Source organism: Rhinolophus sinicus, linkage group LG11, assembly GCF_036562045.2.
Source record: "Rhinolophus sinicus isolate RSC01 linkage group LG11, ASM3656204v1, whole genome shotgun sequence".
Classification (NCBI taxonomy): domain Eukaryota; kingdom Metazoa; phylum Chordata; class Mammalia; order Chiroptera; family Rhinolophidae; genus Rhinolophus; species Rhinolophus sinicus.
In genome coordinates this window covers 5,273,774-5,293,555 of record NC_133760.1, presented here as the reverse complement: position 1 = coordinate 5,293,555, position 19,782 = coordinate 5,273,774, and the positions used below count along the sequence as shown (strand labels likewise).

At 57.2% G+C, this 19,782-nt stretch overlaps 2 protein-coding genes across 15 annotated transcripts in view; one reads left to right on the top strand and one right to left on the bottom strand.

The window, feature by feature from the left end:
• MYH14 (myosin heavy chain 14) overlaps positions 1–3,762 on the top strand; it is a 91,727-nt gene extending 87,965 nt beyond the window's left edge. For all 11 annotated transcript variants that reach the window (XM_074315444.1, XM_074315443.1, XM_074315441.1 and 8 more), the window contains 3 exons: positions 1,017–1,125; positions 2,618–2,790; positions 3,035–3,762. In XM_074315444.1, coding sequence (XP_074171545.1) covers positions 1,017–1,125; positions 2,618–2,790; positions 3,035–3,188 — 436 coding nt within the window. In that variant the 3' untranslated portion in view covers positions 3,189–3,762. The remainder of the gene's footprint in view (positions 1–1,016; positions 1,126–2,617; positions 2,791–3,034) is intronic.
• An 821-nt stretch (positions 3,763–4,583) lies between these two features.
• On the bottom strand, positions 4,584–19,752 carry KCNC3 (potassium voltage-gated channel subfamily C member 3). 4 transcript variants are annotated; one of them, XM_074315480.1, is made up of 5 exons: positions 18,564–19,752; positions 13,376–14,483; positions 11,646–11,837; positions 11,270–11,395; positions 7,415–7,553 (listed from the first exon to the last, which is right to left on the bottom strand). In XM_074315480.1, the coding sequence occupies exons 1-4, from the start codon at positions 19,443–19,445 to the stop codon at positions 11,292–11,294; spliced, it is 2,286 nt and encodes a 761-aa protein (XP_074171581.1). In that variant the 5' UTR covers positions 19,446–19,752; the 3' UTR covers positions 7,415–7,553; positions 11,270–11,291. The 4 variants fall into 4 exon arrangements, with proteins under 4 accessions (XP_074171579.1, XP_074171581.1, XP_074171583.1 ...); XM_074315482.1 differs by lacking the exon at positions 11,270–11,395 and adding an exon at positions 8,521–8,580 and having other exon boundaries at positions 7,419–7,553; XM_074315481.1 differs by lacking the exon at positions 7,415–7,553 and adding an exon at positions 8,541–8,580.
• Between the last annotated feature and the right edge of the window lie 30 nt (positions 19,753–19,782).

Below are 19,782 nucleotides of genomic sequence, written 5' to 3'. Positions count from 1 at the left end.
CCAGTTGTGGCTGCTGAGCACTGCCCATCTCTAGGGGCCTCATTACATGGACTTCACCATAGGTGTGATGGTCTATGGAGGAGAGGGTGGACGAGCAGGGGCCTTGGGGATGAGGAACTTTGAGCCAGGAGGGAAAGGACTTGACAGGAGAGAGGAGGTGAGGGTAGCTCCAGGTGTCTGGCCTGCAGATCTAAGTTGATCACACGGAATCGGGAGGAGGAGCAGGTTTGGGGGAAGGCACTGAGCCCAGTGGGGAATGTGAGGGGTGCGCAGAATCTATTGATGGCCAAGGCTGGAGGCTGGAGGCTGGAGCTCAGGAGACAGATTTAGCATACACCAGCTTGTTGATTGTTGTGGAAACCTGGGCACAGATGAGTTTGTCCAGGGAAGGTGTGTTAAGAAAACAGCAAAGAGGATGGAGCTTTGGGCTTCGAGAGTGTTCCACAGACACATACAGCCAGAGTAGGAAGTTGAGAAGGAAAAGACAGAGGAAGAAAGAAAATTCCAGACCAGGTGGAGGGAAGGTCAGGTGGGAGAGGAAGAGACCTGAGCTTGGGGCTAGGGTGGTGAGGATAGAAAGGAGGGGACAGGACAGAGTACAGGGGGCAATGGGACAGGGTTTGGATACTGACAAGCTGGGGGGTGAAAAGGAGAGAAAAGGAGTGAGCACAGTGCCCAGTGATTCTGATCTGCTGACTGGCAGGCGGTGGGTCAGTTCCCTGAGAGGAGGATTAGAGGAAATACAGTTGGGTGTGAGGGACCTAGTGGGCTATGGAAACTGGTGGAGACATGGAGACATTTTTAGGAACATCTTAGTAGAAGCCAAGGACGTAGGTGCCCTGAAGTGGCGGAGCCTGGGTGCCAGTGTCTGGCCTAAGTAGACTGTGGGAGTCATTAGGGGTGGGAAAGAGGGAAGAGGCCAGTTCAAAAACAGGATGGCAGCCACTGGACAAAGCTAAGAGGACAGAACCCCAGGGAGCACCTCTCCTGATTCTCCCCTTCATGCTTCTCTTCAGGGAGCGCATCCTCTCCGGCAAGCTGGTGCGTAGGGCTGAGAAACGGCTTAAAGATGTGGTGCTCCAGGTGGAGGAGGAGCGGAGGGTGGCTGACCAGCTCAGGGACCAGGTGAGTAGCTGATGTCACTGGGGAGCAGTGGAGGGTTGGATCACTGCTGGAGAAATAGCGCATGTGGTCTCTGGAGGCAGTGAGTTCCCATCACAAGAGGCAGCGTGCAGGTGTGGGACTGGAACTGAGTGTAGATACCATCCTGGGGCTTGGTACCATCCACAGAGAGCTGGAATCTGACTTTGCCGTGCATAAATTCTGGAATCTAGGCAAACTGAGCTTTCTAGGAGCTAAGACCGCCAAGGAGAGGGAAGAAGTTAAACCCTACCCAGAGGACAGGCTGGGGCTAATGTAACAGCACACACACTGTTTACTGAATGCTTTCAGTGTGCCAGGCACTCTGCTAAACATATAAGGTATAGGACATTTAATTCTTATCAGAGCGGTATGGTAGTGTACTGTTATTTCCCCCTCACATTCAGGTGAGAAAACTGAGACACAGAAAGGTGAAGCAACTTGCTCAAAATTATTTAGCTAATAAGAGAAGGAACCAGACTTCAAACTCTAGCACTCTGGCTGCAGCCTCTGTGCCCTTAATTATTTATTGAGCAGTTACTGTGTCCCAATCTCTGTGCTACCTCCTTTTTAAAGAATACATACTTGCATTCTGTTGCCAGCCCCATTTCACAGGTGAGGAAATGCAACCTTTTAAAGAGGATATATAATAATTTGCACCAAAGTCATACCATGTTTCCTCGAAAATAAGACCTAGCTGGACAATCAGCTCTAATGCGTCTTTTGGAGCAAAAATCAATATAAGACCTTGTCTTATTTTACTATAATATAAGACCCGGTCTTATCTAACATAAGACCAGGTCTCATATTAATTTTTGCTCCAAAAGATGCATTAGAGCTGATTGTCCAGTTAGGTCTTATTTTCGGGGAAACACAGTAGTTAGTAGAGACAAAGAGCCTGGATCAGTCCCACATTTACCTGGCTCTAGATAGCATCACTGTGCCCTTAAAAGCTCAGCTGTGTTTTATTCACTGTTCATTCCACAAACAGTTGTTGAGCACTCACCATGTGCCAGGCATTATGCTAGGCATCAGAGATATGGCTGTGAATGAGACAGAGAAGGTCCGTGCCCTCACAGAGCTCATATTTTCAGCATAGGAACAGAAAGACATAATGAACTTAGTAACAAGCAAAGATAATTACAGATTGTGACAAGGACTATGAAGAAAAAAGGGAATGAAGAGCGAAGGAGACATGGAGGATTGGGGAATCCTCTTTAGATTGGGGGGGGGGCGGGTCAGAGAGACCCCTGAGTGGGTGGCATTTAATTGAGACCAGAAGGGTGGGGAAGAGCCAGGCAGAGGGAACAGCAAGTGGAAAGGCCCTGGGGTATGGAAATAAGAATGGTAAGTTCAGAGCAAAAGGAATACCAGTATGGCTAGAGAGAAGAATGGGGTGGGGGGAAGGTTAAGTGATAAGAATGAGGGATGAGGACGGTCCCCAGAGACATGACCCAACCTCCCTGCGCCCTCCAAGCTGGAGAAGGGGAACCTTCGAGTGAAGCAGCTGAAGCGGCAGCTGGAGGAGGCCGAGGAAGAGGCATCCAGGGCTCAGGCGGGTCGCCGGAGGCTGCAGCGTGAGCTGGAAGATGTCACAGAGTCTGCTGAGTCCATGAATCGTGAGGTGACCACACTGAGGAACCGGCTCCGGTATGGCCACCCCATGCATTTGGTGGATCCTCACTCCGTCATCCCGTCCCCCATCTCTCTCTATCCCTCTGCCCCTCCATGTCTCTTTGCCCTCACACTGACCCTCTGCCCATTTATCCATTTCTCCCTGTCTCTTCTCCCCCACCCCAATTTTATTATCTCTCTCCACATTTCCCTATCTCTCACTCTTCTCTCTGCTCCCCTCATTTGATCTCTGTCTCCTGGTCTCTCCTTCTCCCCGCAGACGCGGACCCCTCACCCTCACCACCCGCACGGTGCGCCAGGTCTTCCGACTGGAGGAAGGCATGGCATCAGACGAAGAGGCTGAAGAGGCAGAGCCAGGGTCTGGGCCGCAGCCCCCTGAGCCTGATGGGCCCCCCGAAGCCCAGCCCCAGTGACCCCTCCCCGTCCCCAGCCACCAGCCCCTCCCTTCCTGGCCCCGGTGGGTGCTGGTACCATGAACCCACCCTGTGGCTTTGTGCACTTTGGAAATGGCGCCACCTGCTGGCACCACAGCACATATCAACCCCACCCTGGAGGGGCCCCCTGAGACCTCCAGTGAACCCCGGAACACAGAGGAGCAGGGGAGCAAGGAAGCAAGGACGGGGGCTCTCGCTGGAAAGGAAATTCGGATGTAGTTGGCGCACTGTGTCCCATCCAGCTCCCGTCCTTCTTTCAATTGTTAATGGTCTTTATTAGGAAGGGAGCATGCTCCCCTGCCCTCAGCCAGGGCTCCCACTGGCCTCTCCTCCTCCCTCCTCCTCTCCTTCCTTTCCCCCCCAGGCCTCCACTAGCCTTTGATTCTTACAGAGGGGCGGGATGAGGGTGCCCTTTTCCTCTCCCACACTCTGCCCTCCCTTCTGGTTGCTCTTGTGTGATCACAATTCAGTTGGCATCCCGTGCCGGCTGGAGAATCTTCTTGACCCTCCCAGCCTCCAGCTCTGGCAGAAATAAACTCCGGCTTCAAAAGGACCCTGGTGAAGCGGTGTGTGTTCCTGCAGGGGGGTCTCTGGTGGGCCCAGATGGGCATTGGCTCCTTCTGCTTGCTGGGGTGCAGTGGGGCGGTCTGATTCTGATTAGTTGGCCAGGGTACGTGGTATTCCCTCCAAGGTATTCCCTCATTATTCAGATGAAGAGACTGAGGCTCAGAGCTGTGCTGTCCCTGGCTCCAAACCTCCCAGTCAGTGAGTGGCAGAAGGGGTGCAGCACTCTGGCTGACCCTCAAGTCTTAGCAAAACAATGAGAGTAGTGACTGTGGAGCCATTTGTTGAGTCACGACCATTTGTTTTAGCTGTGTTAAACACGGGAAGTTTGTCTCAACTCAGCACAACCACAACAGGCAGGGATCTCATTGCTTTCCAGCACCTAGGACAGTACCTGGCACCTTGTTGGCATTCATATATTTGCTGAATGACTAGATCACCCCCTCCCACCCTTTTGGAGGTGGGAACAAGTCCAGAGAGGTTGAGAGACTTGCCCAAGGACACACAGCTACTAAGAAGTTGAACCCACAGACTGGCTTCAGAGTCAGGGCGTGCAGCCCTCAGCCCGAGTGCACACTGGGGACTCAGGTCCACTCCTTCCCTGGGGACTAGTCACCCTAACCTAGGAGTTCACATCACCCAAGTGCCCTCAGACTTTCCAGTGAGGGGTGTAGACAGGCACTCACCCCAAATCAAGGGGATGTTCATACCCTTGCCACTTTAAACCAACCCCTCTTGCCACTTTAATCTACCCCCAAAGCTCTCCTGCCCCAATTGGGAGACCTTCCCAGCAGACAAACAGGAGGCAACTTTTAAATGAAAAGGAAACTTTAATTTTGGTGGGGAATGAGAGGGTGGGTGGGAAGGGGGCATGACACTGTTTATTTGGGGAGAGGGGGTGACATGCGGCAGCTTCTGCATTGGGCAGTTCATGCACCCAGGGTGGGCGTGGGGGAGGCTTGGGGGAGGGACGGTGTCGACCCCTCCCTCCCTGCCCTGGGGGTGGGCTGAGAAGACCCGCCGTTAGCACCAGAGTTGGACGATTTGCAGACCTCCCCTCCCCACACTGACTCCGGACACCCGCCCCCATCCCTGAGAGCGCCCCCTTGCCACCCCCCACCCCCCACGTCGACAGGCCAGGCCCGCCCCGCCCACATTTGAGTGAGAGAAACTTATTGCTGTGTATGTGTGTTGGGGAGGGGAGCCGCTGAGCTCAGGAAGACCCCCACCATTCATTCCTCCCCTATCGCCCCGCCCCCTGCCCCCGTGTCCATGCGTCCGGGAACGCAGGGGGCACGACATGCGTGTGGGGAGCGCGTCATGCAGCGCATGCGTGTAGTTGCGGGCACCCGGGCGGCTGGGGGAGTGGAGGGAGGGGAGCCGGACTTGAAAGTCGTCCCTAGAGCTCCCTCTCTCTCCCTCCTGGAATTCCCACACTTTGTTGATTTGGGGGATGAGAATCACGTTTTGTAGAGGCTTATAATGATTGTGGTTATTTTTTAAAGCTGAACTAAAAAGCTGGGTACGTGTGGCAGACTGGCGAGCAGGGCGGAGACGTTGGGAAGAAGTCTGTACCCTTTGGAAAAGATCCTCACCCCCTTTCCCCGCACCATTCGGCTTCCGTGAGGGTCAGGGGAATCTGGGGTGTGTTTTGTTTTTTTTTTAAAGAAGTTAAACCCTTTGGCAATATAATCGATCCCCACCCCCATACCCTGGTGTCTGGAGCCCCTAGCCCTTTGCCCCACCCCACCCCGCCCCCACAGAACCCACCCCATCCCTCACCCCTGATTCGCCAGGGTTTAGGGTCCGAGGGAAGGATGGGGGGGACTCAAAATGCCCCTTGCATAGGAATCGTTGCATCAAGAATCGTGCTCGGTGACACCCCCCCCAACCCTTGGGTGGGGGTGGGGGCGTTCCTGAGGCTGTGGGAGCAGAGGGCGGAAGGTTGCTAATTCTGTGGACCCCCAGCTCCAAAAGGGGAGTCCTCTAAGGATTCTGGGACCGGTGTGGTCTCCGGGCTTGGGGGAGGTAGCGCACCCTTGAGCCAGGATGGGGTATGAAAGTGATTTCCCACCCGCAAGCGCGGCGGGGCTTGGAGCCGGGGAAAGGCGGGCTGAAGACCCAGCCCAGGTGCTTAGGTCATTGTTTCCCAGTGTCCCTTTATTCGGGCACAGCCTCTACTTTAAATGGAGACGGGAGACACTTCTAACCTAAATAAAGGGTTTCCTGGCCAAGCAGCAGTATGTGGACTTACCGGCGTAGGTGCGAAGTGCCGTGAAAGACAAAACTTTAAAAAATAAGTGTCCTTGTACTGCCTACGACCTCATCACATCACCAGGGGCACAATATGACCCTCTGGGAAACACTGGTGTCCATGAAGAGGGTACCTTTTGGGCACCATTTAAGGGAAGGGGCTCTTTGGGGGGTCAGGGCTGGGCATAAGAAAAGGGGTGCCCTGGGAAGGTCTGGTTCCCTGGAATTACAGACAGGTTGAGCCCATCTTGGAAATTCTAGCGGCAGGAGAACCTGAGGTGGATGTCTGATGTCAGAGATTTGGGGATGTCTGGGGGAGTTGAGTCCTGAGGACTTGGGGGTGTCCAGGAAGTGTCCATGTTTGGGAAGGATTTGGAGCATCCCAAAGGCTAAAAGTGAGTTGCAGGGCTGGGTCAAGTCTTGGAGGATTGAGAGGTGCTGGGATGCACTCTAGGGAGTAGGTGAGGGTGGGGCTTGAGAGGCGGCATCTGTGTGCAGAGGTTAAGTCCCTGGAGCGTGTGGAGATTTGGAGAACGCGGGGTGCCACGGTCAGTGTCGGAAATTCTGGGTGCAGGTCTCATGTCCTGGGAACTGAAGGGGGTGCTGGGAATTTTGTGTGCTGGGGTCAGACCATCCCAGTTCTGGGATGGGAGGTCTGAGTCCATGCAGCAAGAACAGAGGCGAGCAGATGGGGGAGGGGTGGAAGGGTGCAATTCACCTAAAGGATCCTCCTAAAAGCTGAGGGAGCAGCTGTCGCAGTCGCCACCACTCCTACCATCTGAGCTCAGCTCGGGTTTTTGGCTTGGGTGACTGTTCCTTCTTCCCCCACATTACCACTAATTATTATTATTTTAAATCAATGCGTGATGGGTTGCCCTCCTGGGGTGAAGGGTAGGTGGCTAGGAGACCTTCCTGTGGCATAAAGGCCAGCCTGACCCCGTTGAGGTCCCCGCCCCTTCCCAGAGTGCCCCATCCCTCAGTCGCGTGGCATGCAGCCCCTGGCGCTTATTGCTGAGGTGAAGTTGGGGGGGCCGTCCAGATTGGGGGAGGCATGCAGAGTAGGGGAAGGTACCCCAAATGTAATTGGCATAATTTGGACTTATTTACACGAGTTGATGGGAGGGGGGTGTCCTATGGCTCATGGAGACCTGAGAAGGCTTTATTTGGGGGTGGGCGGAGAGTTGGGGGGCAGGGCTTTGGACCCTACCCCTCCATCCTGGGGGCCCAGGTGGGGTTGAGGGGCCCGGGGGTGTCTGCTGGCGTCGTCGTCTCTGTTGCATATTATTGACTTTGATTTTTTTAAAAAAACCCTTTCCCCACCCCCCACCCCCAGCTCCTTTGACCTTCTTCCCTGTCACCCCCGAGTCCCCCCACGGGGGGGAGGGGAGCGCTAGAGGATGGAGGGCAGGGTTGGGGGAGCACGGCGGGTGGCCCTGGGAGAGCCAGGGGGAGTGGCAAGGGGCGCGAGGCGCAGGGACACCCCGCTGAGGCCCGCGATGCTGCTCAGGCTGCGGGATTTCTCGTAACCTGGGGGAGGGGGGGGCAGAAACACGGGGAGGAAGCATGGAGGAGGGATGCAGAGGGAGGTCCAACAGACAGACCCCAAGACAGAAGGAGGGAAGCAGGAGAGAAACACAAAGGATAGGAGATGGAGAAAGAGATAGAGCCAGGAACAGCAACAGACAGAGGTAGAGAGGAGAAAGAGAGGTGAGGGAGACAGACAGTCAGACACCAGGACACAAACACGACAAAAGGCAAGAGGCAGAGAAATGGACAGAGGTGGACCAAGGAGATGGAGAGAGAAGTGAACAAATCGGACAGTCAGTCGCATCAAGGAGAAAGGTTCAGACATGGGGAGGGGGGAGAGACTCAGGGTTAGGAGGCAAGGTGGCGCCCACCGAGCCTCCCCCACCCTATCCCCACACAGCCCATCCCCCTCCCCTCCCCCCATTGACCCCCTCATCTGAGGCAAAAAGGTGGGGGGCAGCAAGGCAGATGGTGGCAGCAGGGGCATGGGAGGGAGCTTGGGTGGAAGGCATGTAGGGGGAGCAGCCGTGAGGAAAACTTGGTAGGGAGTTGGCAGGGCTGCAGATGGGGGGCTAACCTAGATGTAGGGAAAGAAGGAAAGGGGGGCGCTGTGAGGGGCTGAGTGGATGGAGCAAAAATCAGCAGTGCCCCTGGGGGGCCAGAGAATAGCTCCAACAGCAGTGTGAGGGGCAAGGCTCACCTGAAGGCTGTAGCGGGGTACCTTTATGGGGTCAGGAAACTTGCCAATGGGGCCTTCTGATGGGAAGTCTAAGATCCAGGAGCATGCGTGTGGCTTCCTGAAAGCTTGGCAATGTCTTAAGAGTTATGCCAGTGTCTGGGGCTTTTCTAAGTGGTGGCAAGGGGTCTGTCTGGACGAGGGCGTCTTGACCACAGGAGAAAGAGCCTGGGGGTGTTGGAAGCCCACTGTCTTGGGGACACCCCTTCCCAGCCATTCCCCAATGCTAACCTGGGGGGAAAGGGCAAGGGGGGACCGAGGGTCTCTCGAGGTCTCAGGCGGTGACAAGAGCTGGGGACAGAAATACACAGAGTCATGGGGGGTGGGGGTGGTCAGGGAGAACCCCCCAACACAGCCTCACTGTTGGGGGTCAAAGAAACGCCAGGATCGCTTCTTCCTCTTTGGGATTTTCTGGGGGAGGGGAGCAGTGAAATGGGGGCAGCGGCCAGAGACATCAAATATGGAAGGAGCTTCCGAGGTGGCTGGGGTTGGGAGGGAGGATGAAGGGAAGAGGGAGAGGGCTGGGGAGGAAGAGGGAACATGTGTCAGGTGTTGGACTCAGGTGGTTGGTGAGGATAGAGAAGGGAGAGGTCATGGGGCAGGTAGGGGACAAGCCAGGAGGAAGGGTCTTGGGAGGAGGGAAGGGTGTGGCAATAGTAGAGGGAGGGCCATGGAGGAGGTGGGGGGCACCCAGGACTCAGTCAGCCCCATCAGCTCCAGCCATTATTTGAGTTCAATGAATGGATTTTGGCATCAGAGGCAAGAGAAGCAGAGACCTCACACACCCACCCCACCCAGACTCCTCCCTCACCCACATTTCCAAATCCTCCCCACTCCCTCTGCCCCTCAATTCCAAGGGGCCCATCCAGACCTGGGTTTGGGGGACAAAGGATGGTAACAGGACTGGGAGCAAGCAGGGAGAGGGGTGAGATGGAGGCAGGGGTGGGGGGGCCGGTAATGAGATGAAAATGATGACGTGGGGGTGGTTCCAACAAGGAGAGGTGGAGGGTTAGAACAAGAGCCAGACAGTCCCCTCTGGCTTCTGTCTGAATCCAGAAGCCTGGGTTCTTGCCCCCTCTGCTGTGTGGCCTGGGGTCAGTCATGGCCCTCCTGAACTTCTGTGAAACAAGGGGCTTAGATGAGAGAGTCCCTGGAGGCTCCCCAAATCTTCCTGTAGCATCTTGGGATGTGGGCAAGGATTTAGGATGTATCTGTGTATTTCTAAGGAAGATTCCACAAATGTGTGTTGAATGAGTAAGTGATGGATCAAATTCCTTCAGGCGGCTTCTCATCACTTTAAAAATCAAATCCAGCCTCTCACCATGGCCAAAAATACCCTTCTGATCGTTTTCCACAGATTCTGTCTGGCCCCCCTCTCCCCTTGGCTGCCTGGCTCCTGCCACACTTCCCTCGTGGCTATTCCTTTAATAAACCAAGCTCATCCTACTCCCTCAGTACCTCAGGGCCTTTGCACTTGCTGTTCCTTTTGCCTGGTGGGCCTTTTTTACGTTCACATCTCATGTCACCTCCTCAAAAAGGTCTTCTGCAGACCCTCTTATCTGAAGTGGCCAGAGTATTTTTTTTCACTTGTTTATTTTCTGCTTCTCCAATCAAGGGGTGTCAAACTTTTCCTATAAAGGGCCAAATAGTAAATATTTTTGGCTCTGTGGGCCACACGGTCTCTGTCGCAACTATTCCACTCTACTGTTGTAATATGACAGTGTCTGGGTTCCAATAAAGGTTTATGTACAAAACAGCCAGCTGACAGATTTGGCCCATGGGCTGTAGTGTGCTGACCCATGCTCTAGAGTGTAAACAATGTGATGGCAGATTCTTGCTTTGTGCAATGCCAAATTTCCAGTGCCTGGAAGAGTGTCCTCAATAATTAGTTGCCGAATGAATGAATGAATGGCTGAATGGAGTCACGGGTTAGCTAGGGTGGTTTTGAGGATTACACTCCTGGCATGTGGTTAAATTCCTGGCATGTGGTAGGTGCTCCGTTACATTTGCTGACACTCCATTGACTAACAACTTCCTTTTCACGCCACCCCTCTCACTTCCCCAGGGCCAGTCCCTAGGCCTGTCCCTCCTGACCCCTTCTTTTCGCTCCATCCCCATAGCCATGACCCCGGCTCAGGCCTTGTCCCCTGGCCCCTTGTCCCAACCTCCTACCAGGCCTCCTGACCTCCAGTCCATGACCAGAGCTGACCTCTCCCCAGGTCCCTGGACAAGGTCCCAGCCCCTCAGCCAGACACGCTTTCCTGCCTCATGGCTATCTCCCAGTCCCCAGGCTCCTGGCTTTGCTTATGCTGGTGGCTCTGGTCACTACTGTTGAATGGGACCACTTCCTCTCTGGCGCTCGGGGTAATTATCAGTTATCAACTCCCTCTGAAGGCCTTCTTCCTACCCCAGGAGTTCCGCTAACTGCATGACCCTATGCTACCTCCATGACTGAATATACTGCATATATTGCCTCAAATGGCAACTTTCTGTGTCTACCTCTCCCACCAAACTGAAAGCTCCTGGGGGTGGGGGGAGGGCGGGGAGTGTCCATTTTGTTCACTGTTGAATTCCCTGCATGGGGGACAAGTGGGTGCTTTATAAGCCGACCGATTCCCAAGTGCTCATCCCACCTTGCACTCACTCCCAAGAGTGTCCTGGGTGTGCACCCTCTTGAGTTTTTAAAAAACCAAAAGGGAAGGCAGGGAGAGAGATGTCAATGGGGGTGAGGATGGGGGGTCAGTCGCGAGGGCAGGGAGGGAGGTCAGGCACATGGTGGGGATGGTTAAGGTTAGTTCTAGGGGGTTAGTGAGGGGCAGGGCACGTCCTGGGCAGGTGGGTGTGGGCTTTGTCAGGGCTGGAGGTTAATTTGATGGAGTTCTTCACTGTGAGAGGGTGGGAGTCTCGGTCAGTGGTGGCTGCATGTTCTCAGAGGGGTTAGTCAGGAGGGCGGGGGGTCCAGAAGATGGGGGCTACTTACCCCGGGGGGAGGGGTTCGTCCACTAGGGGGATATCCAGGCTGCAGCGTTGGCGTTGAGGTCGGGCAAGAAGCTTGGGGGGCCTGGCTTACGCCAGTCTGGGGGGGGCAGTGGGGGAGCACCGGTGGCTGGGGGTGGGGGAAGAGGCCAGAGGATCAGAGGTGGGGTGGGGGAGATGGAGATGGAATAAAGACAGGTGACGGATCAGTGGTGAGGAAACTTGGGGATGGGGGTCTGGGAGGGAGGAGATTTGGGGCCAGTGGATGGGGGAAGGGAAGTCCAGCACCTCCTCCCCCACTCCCTCTCCCCCCTCCCCTGGGGGAGGGGAGAGAGAGAAAGAGAGGGAGGGCCCCAGGGGGCCAGTGGAAGGGGCCTCACCTTTCCGGATGGAGCCATCAGGGGAAGGGGCGAAGTCGGTGAGGAGGAAGCAGGCTCGGTCCCGGCTGTAGCGGCCCCGGCTCCCAGGGGTGATGGGGCTCTTGTCTTCGGGGGACATGGCGGGCTGGTCGATGGCTGGGCAGTCCTCATGGGCAAGCGCGGCTGCTGCGGGGTCCCCATTGGGGCGGGGATCTGCATCCCCAGGATCAGACAGGCACAAAGAAGAGAGTGAGGTTTGGGAATTCATGGGGGGGCAAGAACAAAGAGGAAGTGTCGGCATACTTGGGTGCTGGAAGTAGATGACTGAAGGGCAGGGTGTTAGAAGGCGGTGACACGAGGGGCTCAGCTGGGAGCATGATGTTAGGGGTGTGGCTGGTGGGTCTGGAGAGTGGGTCACTGGGGAAGGTTGTTGAGTATTGGGAAAGACAACAGAGTAGGGAAGGGTGGTCGGGATGGTCGGATGGAGGTGGGTTGAGGGAGGGTGTTGTGTTAGGAAGTGGTGGTCAGGCTTGGTGTTGGGTGCTGGGAAGGGCATAGCTGGGGTAGGGTGTGGGGCATTTGGAGGCAGGACATGGGGAAGGGGTGTCTGGGAAGCAAGCTGGCTGCTAGGAAGGAGGCTGGGACACAGCATTGGAAGGAGTGTTGGATGAAGTGAACTGAGTCGGGCAGGGCTGGGGTAGGGTGTTGGGTGGGTAGGGTGTTGGGTTCAGGTAGATGAGGGGGGGGTGTAGGGAATGGGAGGTAGTTGTTCGGGGAGGGGTGTTGGGTGCTGGAAAGGACACAGTAGGAAAGGGTTAGGAAGGTGACAGATGAGGGAGGGGGAAGTGGGGGTCCCCCAGGCTCTGACTCGAGCTATTTTTAATTGGTGTGAAACTGGGTCAGTGGCTGAGGGAGCAAGATGGGGGCCCGGGCGGCCCAGCTCCCTTTCTTGACCTACTTAAGACATGGGGGTGGGGCCCACCAGCCTCTCCTGCCTCCCAGACTGATGCCCCAATCTCTGCCTCTAAGGCACAGATTCCCCTGGGGGCCACACGGGCAGTCAACTCTTCTCCATCTCTCTCGATTCACCTCTTCCTCTTGGCAATATCTCTCTGTATTTCTCTCAGACCCCTCTGCAGAGCCAGAGACTGGGCCCTGAGTCCCAAGTCACTGTCCTGTCACGTGGCCATTCCACCCTCTGAGCCTCTCCCTTGGCCTCTCCGACTCTTGCTTTTTAGTTTGAGGTCAGCTCCTCTCTTGGTCTCACTGTTACTGAAACCTGAACTTTCTGCTGCTGATCCCCCGTCTCTCCCTCCACCTCTGTCCCCTCTCCCTTCTCAGTGACAATCTCTCAGTTCCAGACTGTTGCTTTCAGACTCGCTTAGAGTCATCTCCAGGAGACTCATGCTACAAGTGTCCCTTGGCTTCTTGTCTTTGGCAGGCCCACGAGACCCTTAGGCCTGTGTGTGTCCCTCCAAGTCCCCCTTTCTCTTTCTCTGAGTCCCTCTCACCACTGACTGATTACTCTGCCTCCCTGGTCTCCCTGATACCTTGGCTGCAAGTCTGTCTCTCCCCAAAACTGTCTTTTACACAAAATGTGTCACTGTCTATTTCTGTGCCACTTCTCTGGCCTCAGCAATTGCTGTTCACTTTTCTCTCCCCTGTTGCCCTCAGCATCCATGTCCTGCCCCCCTCCTCCCATGGGTCTCCCCACCTGTGCCCCCACCCTTCCCCCAGCGTCCCCTCCTCACCTGCCCTGTTGATCTCAATCACTTCTTCCTGAGCCAATGGGCAAGGCTCCCCGGGCGCCGGCAGAGGAGGCAGCCCCATGATTCCCAGCCCACCCGCTCCCCCCCTGAGCAGCCCGGGGTGCGTGTGGGGCCCCGAGGGGTAGGCCCCGGCCACAGTCACCCCCATGGAGGGCGGGGTGATAGGTGGTGGGGGGCTGATGCCCCCGCTGCCATGGTGAGGGTGGGGCGGGGGCGGCGGGGGCGGGTCCGGCTTGCAGTAGTTAGGTGAGCCGGGCTGCGGGGGCCGGGGGATGTGTTTGTTTTTCTTCTTGGGCAGCTTCTGCTTGGCCATGGCCAGCGAGTAGTACATGCCGAAGTTGTTGACGATGACGGGCACGGGCATGGCGATGGTGAGCACCCCCGCCAGGGCACACAGCGCCCCGACCAGCATCCCCGACCACGTCTTGGGGTACATGTCTCCATAGCCCAGGGTCGTCATGGTGACCACAGCCCACCAGAAGCCAATGGGGATGTTCTTGAAGTAGGTGTGGTTGGAGCCCAGGATGTCGTCGGGGTCAGCGCCAATGCGCTCGGCGTAGTAGATCATGGTGGCGAAGATGAGCACGCCCAGAGCCAGGAAGATGATGAGCAGCAGGAACTCGTTGGTGCTGGCGCGGAGCGTGTGACCCAGCACGCGCAGCCCCACGAAGTGGCGCGTGAGCTTGAAGATGCGCAGGATACGCACGAAACGGACCACACGCAGGAAGCCCAGCACGTCCTTCGCCGCCTTGGAGCTGAGGCCCGACAGGCCCACCTCGAGATAGAAGGGCAGGATGGCCACGCAGTCTATGATATTGAGGCTGCTCTTGAGAAATTCCACCTTGTCAGGGCAGAAGGTGATGCGCATGAGGAATTCGAAGGTGAACCAGACCACGCACACGCCCTCCACGTACGTCAGGAAGGGCTCCGTCTCCACCTCCACGTTGGTGATGTTCTCCGGCGGGGCCCCGGGGATCGGGGAGGCCTGCGTTACCGTCTTGTTGCTGATGTGAATAAAGCCCTCGTGGGTCTCCAGGCAGAAGGTGGTGATGGAGATGAGGATGAAGAAGAGGGAGGCGAAGGCCACATACTGCGGGGCAGAGCCAGAGAGAGAGGGTGAAAGGTGACCCTGGTCAACCGGCCATCTCCACAAGACCCTCCCAGTGGCCCTTTTCCCATCACTGAACTCTTCCCTCTGATCCTCTCCCCTGTAAAGCTCACAAAGGGGAAGGTAGGCGCTCAGAGGCAGCTCTCCCCCAGCTCCAGACAGAAGCTGGCCCCAGTAGCTGAAGGGGCAACTTCTTTCCTGGAAAAAACAAATTTTGGCCCCATGCTCTGTGTCTCCCAGACGACCTCTGTGCACCCTCCTGTTCCCTGTGTCCTATCCCCGGGCTCCCCAGCAGGGTCCAGGGGTTCTGCTATGGGATCCTGGTCGTCGGGGGCGGGGGGGGGGGGGAGAGAGACTAAGATCACACACCCTCTGTGTCTCAGAGGGTTTGGAGCTGAGGGAAGGCGAAAGGAAGAAGGTGGGCAGGGAGGCGGAATCACGAGATGGCTAACAGTAAGAAAGCTTGGTTCTGAATCCAGCTTTCCCCTGCCTAACTTGGTCAAGGCTTGATTAAGCTTTCCGGATCGCAAGTGTTTTATAGGACTATTGTGAGGAATATACTGGATGAGTAGACAAAAGGCCTGGCTCAAAAACAGTGCTTGGCCCAGTGTCTGGAACTCAGTACAAAGTTTGAGCTCTTATTAGGGTATAGAGGCCTCAGAAAGGGGCCAGGGTCTTAGGACCTTGGTGCCAATTTCCAGGCCCAGAAAAGGCAAGAGGCTGGGTAAGGCCCTTGCCCAGAGAGGAGAGTGCAGGGGTGGAACCACAGAGGGGAGGAGCAGTGTTAAAGCCCTGAAGGGGTAAGGAAGTGAAGTATCAAGTCTGCAAAAAGGGAAAGGGATAGAGATGAGGAGAGTGGGGTTTAAAGCTCTCAAGAGGAAGAGTCAGGGGCCTGGACCTGAGTGAACAGAGCAGGACTAGGTGTGGGGGCTTGTTAGAGGTGCAGAGAATTCAGGGTGGGAGCTTGCCTGGGTAATTTCAGGATAGGGAATCACCGGTCTTGTGGCACAATGGTGTAGGTTTTGATGAAAGCCTTGGAAAGGAGAGAGGGCGGGGTCAAGATCTTGGAGAAGGAAGGGAATGGATCAGGCCCCTAGAGATGATAGTGGGCTTTATCAAATACTAGAGGTGAGGAGGAAAGAGTGGGGTTAAGTCCTTGGAGACGTGGGTTTTAATCAGAGGGATAGAAGGAGGCGGAAGGGCCTGTGGTGCAGAGGAGAGGGGAGCCGGGGTCAGGCTACAGAGAGGACCCTAGACCTCAGGGTGGGCTGGGGGCCAGCACAGTCCCTCTATGAACTCCCCTGCTTCCACAGGGGTGGGGGACAGGGTCTGGACTTGACATTAATCTGAGTTGCAGAGCAGAGAGGCGGACCAGAGTCCACCGCAGACAGGACCCCTGAACCTTGGGATATGCGGGGTCAGAGCGGGCCCTCTCTGCCCCGCCCCCCTCTTCCTTTCTCCGCAGTGGTTTAAGAGGCCAGAGGCCGCCACAGAGCGCATGCCCGGTGCTCCCCCGCCTGCTCAGAGCCAGGCGCGCCGCGCAGGCTGCGGCACCGCAGTGGGGGCGGGCCGGGGGGGCGGGGCACGCGGCGACCAGCACCATGGACAGCTCCCCCGCCGCAGTGCGCAGCCGCAGTGTCCGGGAACTGCCTTAACCCCTTCAGGGCTGGAACCGAGCTGGCAGTGCGCAGCCGCACTGCCTCCGCTTCTCAGCGGGAGGCCGCGGGCTGAGAGCTTGATTAACTCCTTCCCTCCCAGGGCACAGAAAGGAAGGTGGGCACCGTCGCAGTGCGCAGCTGTAAAGGCTGGACAGCGTCAGGACTGGTTTACCCCGTGCCCCGAAATGGTTCAAAAGCAGAAGGGATAGGAGGGCATGAAGTCCCTGTAAGAAGGAAAGGAGAGATTACGGGGAAAGGAGAGGGGGGCAGGTAGGTACGGCCAGACCCTTCATTTTGCGTTGGCCTCAGCTCCCAACTCTATCAAGCTATTTCCCTTGTAGGCTGGAAAGTGCTTTGGCACACCGTGGATACTCAAACAACATTTGTGGAGTAAATGAGTGACCCCCGTAGCTGTCCGGGACCTCTAGCCTCACTACAGCACCCTTCAATGGGGTCACAAGGAAGGGCGCCCCAGGCCATGGGGGGAGGGGGCCACTCAGAGGCCTGAGGGGGCATCCAGGGCCATGTCCCTTCTGCACCTCGTCCTCCCCACCTCCCCCCACCCAACCCGAAATCTCGTCAACTCAGCGCTTCCCGAGGACTAAACTTTATGCGGTGCCTCCGGTCCCCCTCCCCCTTACTCCCTCCCCCGGCGTGAATGCGGCACTGCGGCTCCTCCACGTCCTTCCTGGCTCAGGACACGGCACTGTGGGGGGAGGGGGCCGGACCGGCTCCTTAGGGTGTTTGGGTCCCCAGGAAGCTAGGAGGGGTCCCCGGAATCTCTACTCTTTCCCCTTCTTTCTAATTCCCCCCATTTTGAACTGCCCACCTCTCTTCCAACATGGGAAGGAAGTTAGGAGAGGAAGAGAGTCAGGGGAGAACTAGGGGGAAGGGTAGCTGTTTAGCCTGGGAAGTTACAAATGTTTGAGAAAAGTTTTGAGGGGGAGATGAAGGGGACTTTGGGGAAATTTTGGGATTTCGAGGGAGATAAGCTTGGGGTGTGGGCTCTTTGGTTCACTTTGGGCAGAGGAGGAAGCTGAGGAGCCTCCTGGGCTTTGGGACTGAGTGTGGGGAAAGGGGGAGCAAACAGGGTGGGGGGGCAGCGAGTGGAAAGATACCAAGGCAGGATAGAAAGAACTAGGAACTATTTTGAGAAGAAAGTTTTGGGGCTGATAACTTGAGTGAGATCCCAAGGATTGAGGTTAGGTGAAGTTCTGGAGCAGGAGGGAAAGTCATTTATCCACTAGGAAAGGGGCTGGGAAGCTGGGGAAAGGGTGTCCCTGAGAACGGGAGTGGGCTATAAAGTTTAAATAATGGAAGGGTGAAACTGGGAGAATCTATGCGTGAGGAGGAAGCAATTCTGGAGAGCACATGGCAGGTTCTGAAGAGGACAAGCATATTATGGGGGCTCAGTAGTTTTGGAGACAATGAGGAGAAGAGTGAGAGATTTTGGGGAAGACTGGAGCTCTGTGGGGAAAGTCCTTGGGATGGGAGTTGGTGTGAAGGATGCAGGAAAGGACATGAACACAGAGGGGTCTTGGAGGATCCCAGGAGGAATGATGTCCCAAAACACTGTAGCAGTGAGGGGGTGGTGGAAGTGTCCTAGCCAGAGCAAGTGGTTTGGAGGTTCTGGGGATCCAGGAGGCTCTGAGATTGGGATAAGGGAGTCTTCTGAGACTATGAGGACAGAAGAAGCAGGGGTTTCAAAAATAGCCTCAATAGAAGACTCAAACTTGGGGGGGAGGGCAGGAACAGCAGGAAACGGTGAATCAGGGAGGTGTTGTGAGAGCCTAAGGGGCTGAGGGCTGGTGAGGGGGCTTTGGAGGGTCTGCAAGGGGCAGGGAAAGGTAGGGTAGTATTCACAGGACTCGGGACACTTTGAGGATTAGGAAAGGATGTCTTCTGAGGGTCTGGAGCAGGTCCCCCCCCAAAAAAAATGAAGGCCTATAGGGTTCTTCTGAGGGTTTGAAGGGTGGCCCAGAGAGGTAAGAAGGGATTTAGAGGGGTTGGGATGATTCTCAGGGCTGGAGAAAGGTCTTCTGAGGGTCTTCGAGGAGTAGAGAAAAGGCGGGGATGAAGTTTTTCAGAGAAGCCCAGGAAGAAGTTTCTAAGGGTCTAGTGTGACCTAGAGAAGCGGAGTGGGGTATGGAGGGATTTGGGGGATTCTGAAAGTTGTGGAAACGTCTTCTGAGGTTCTGGGGATGGCCAGGAGAGGGGGGCGTGTTCAGAGGAGTACAGGAGACTCAGGGTTAGGGTTAGAGGCTTCTAAGAGACTCGGAGGCCGAGAGAGACCAGGAAAGGCTGGAAGCGGCCATGGGATTCTGAGGGTTGGGATGGGGCGCTCCTGGGGGTCTGGGAGCGCATGGGGAGGGGAGAGGGATGGGGGCTCCGACAGCGCGCTCACCCTGGCGGCCCGCGACGAGTAGGGGTCCTCGAACAGCGCCCACACGCGGGGCTGCCAGCGGCGCCACCACGTGCCGCCCGCGCCGCCCGCGCCCCCTGGCGGCCCTCCGGCGCCGCCGCCCGCGTCCTGGAAGCAGAGACGCTTGAGCTCTCCTCCCGCGCCGTCCAGGCCGCCGCCGCCAGCGCCTGCCTCGTCGTCCAGGACCGCGTCGTGGGCGCCCGCGGCGTTGGCAGCGTTGGCGGCGCCCGCGGAGTCGGGCGCCTCGAAGGAGTCGAGCGCCTCCTCAGCATCGCGGTGCTGCCGGTAGGTCATCCAGCAGCAGGCCTCCACGTCGGTCTCGTCGATGCCCCAGAAGCCGAGCTCCTCCTCGAAAAGGGGCCCGCACACGTCGGCCGGGCAGTGCAGCTTGCCCGTGCGGTAGTAGTTGAGCACGTAGGCGAAGACGCCCGGGTGTCGGTCGAAGAAGAACTCGTCGGCGCCCGGGTCGTAATCGAAGCGAGCCGCCGCCTCGGGCTCGGTCAGGCCGGCCAGCCGCGTCCCCGGCAGGGTGCGCAGCGTCGAGCGGTACGTCTCATGGCGCACGCCGCCCACGTTGATCACGATCTTGCCGCTGTCGCCACCGCCGCCGCCGTGCCGCCCCATGGCCGCCGCTGGCAGCCCGGGGCATGGCTCGGCGCGCCGGTCCCCGGGCCCGCGGGATGCCGGGGGGCCCGCCTGGGACGCGGCGGGGCCGGGCTGCGCAGGCTGCTGCTGCTGCTGCAGCGGCGGCGGTGGCAGCGGCGGAGACAGCGCCGGAGGGGACTCAGGCGGCTGCGGCGGCGGCGGCTGCTTGCTGGCCCCCTGGCGCCCGCGGAAGGACGAGACGCAGACTGAGCTCAGCATTGGACGGGGGGCGGGGCTGGAGGGGCGGGGCCTCGAGGGCGGGACCTCAGGGGAAGAGGCAGACGTGATTGGGTAGGAAGAAACGATAAATGAGGAGGCGGGGCCGAAGTAGGGAGGAATCGAAGTGATTGGTCTAGGGGATAGGGGTGGGGCTGAAGCCGAGAGTGGGACTGGGACTCTTAACACGGCCTAGGTGGACGGGGCGGGGCAGCAGATGAAACACACCGATTGGATCTTTCCGAAGGAAGGAGAGGGGGGAGGCGTTAAAAGAGGCTGGACGCACCGCTAACGTCTGTCGGCCTGGCAGCACCAAGAGAGCGGAGGAGGCGGGGCTAGA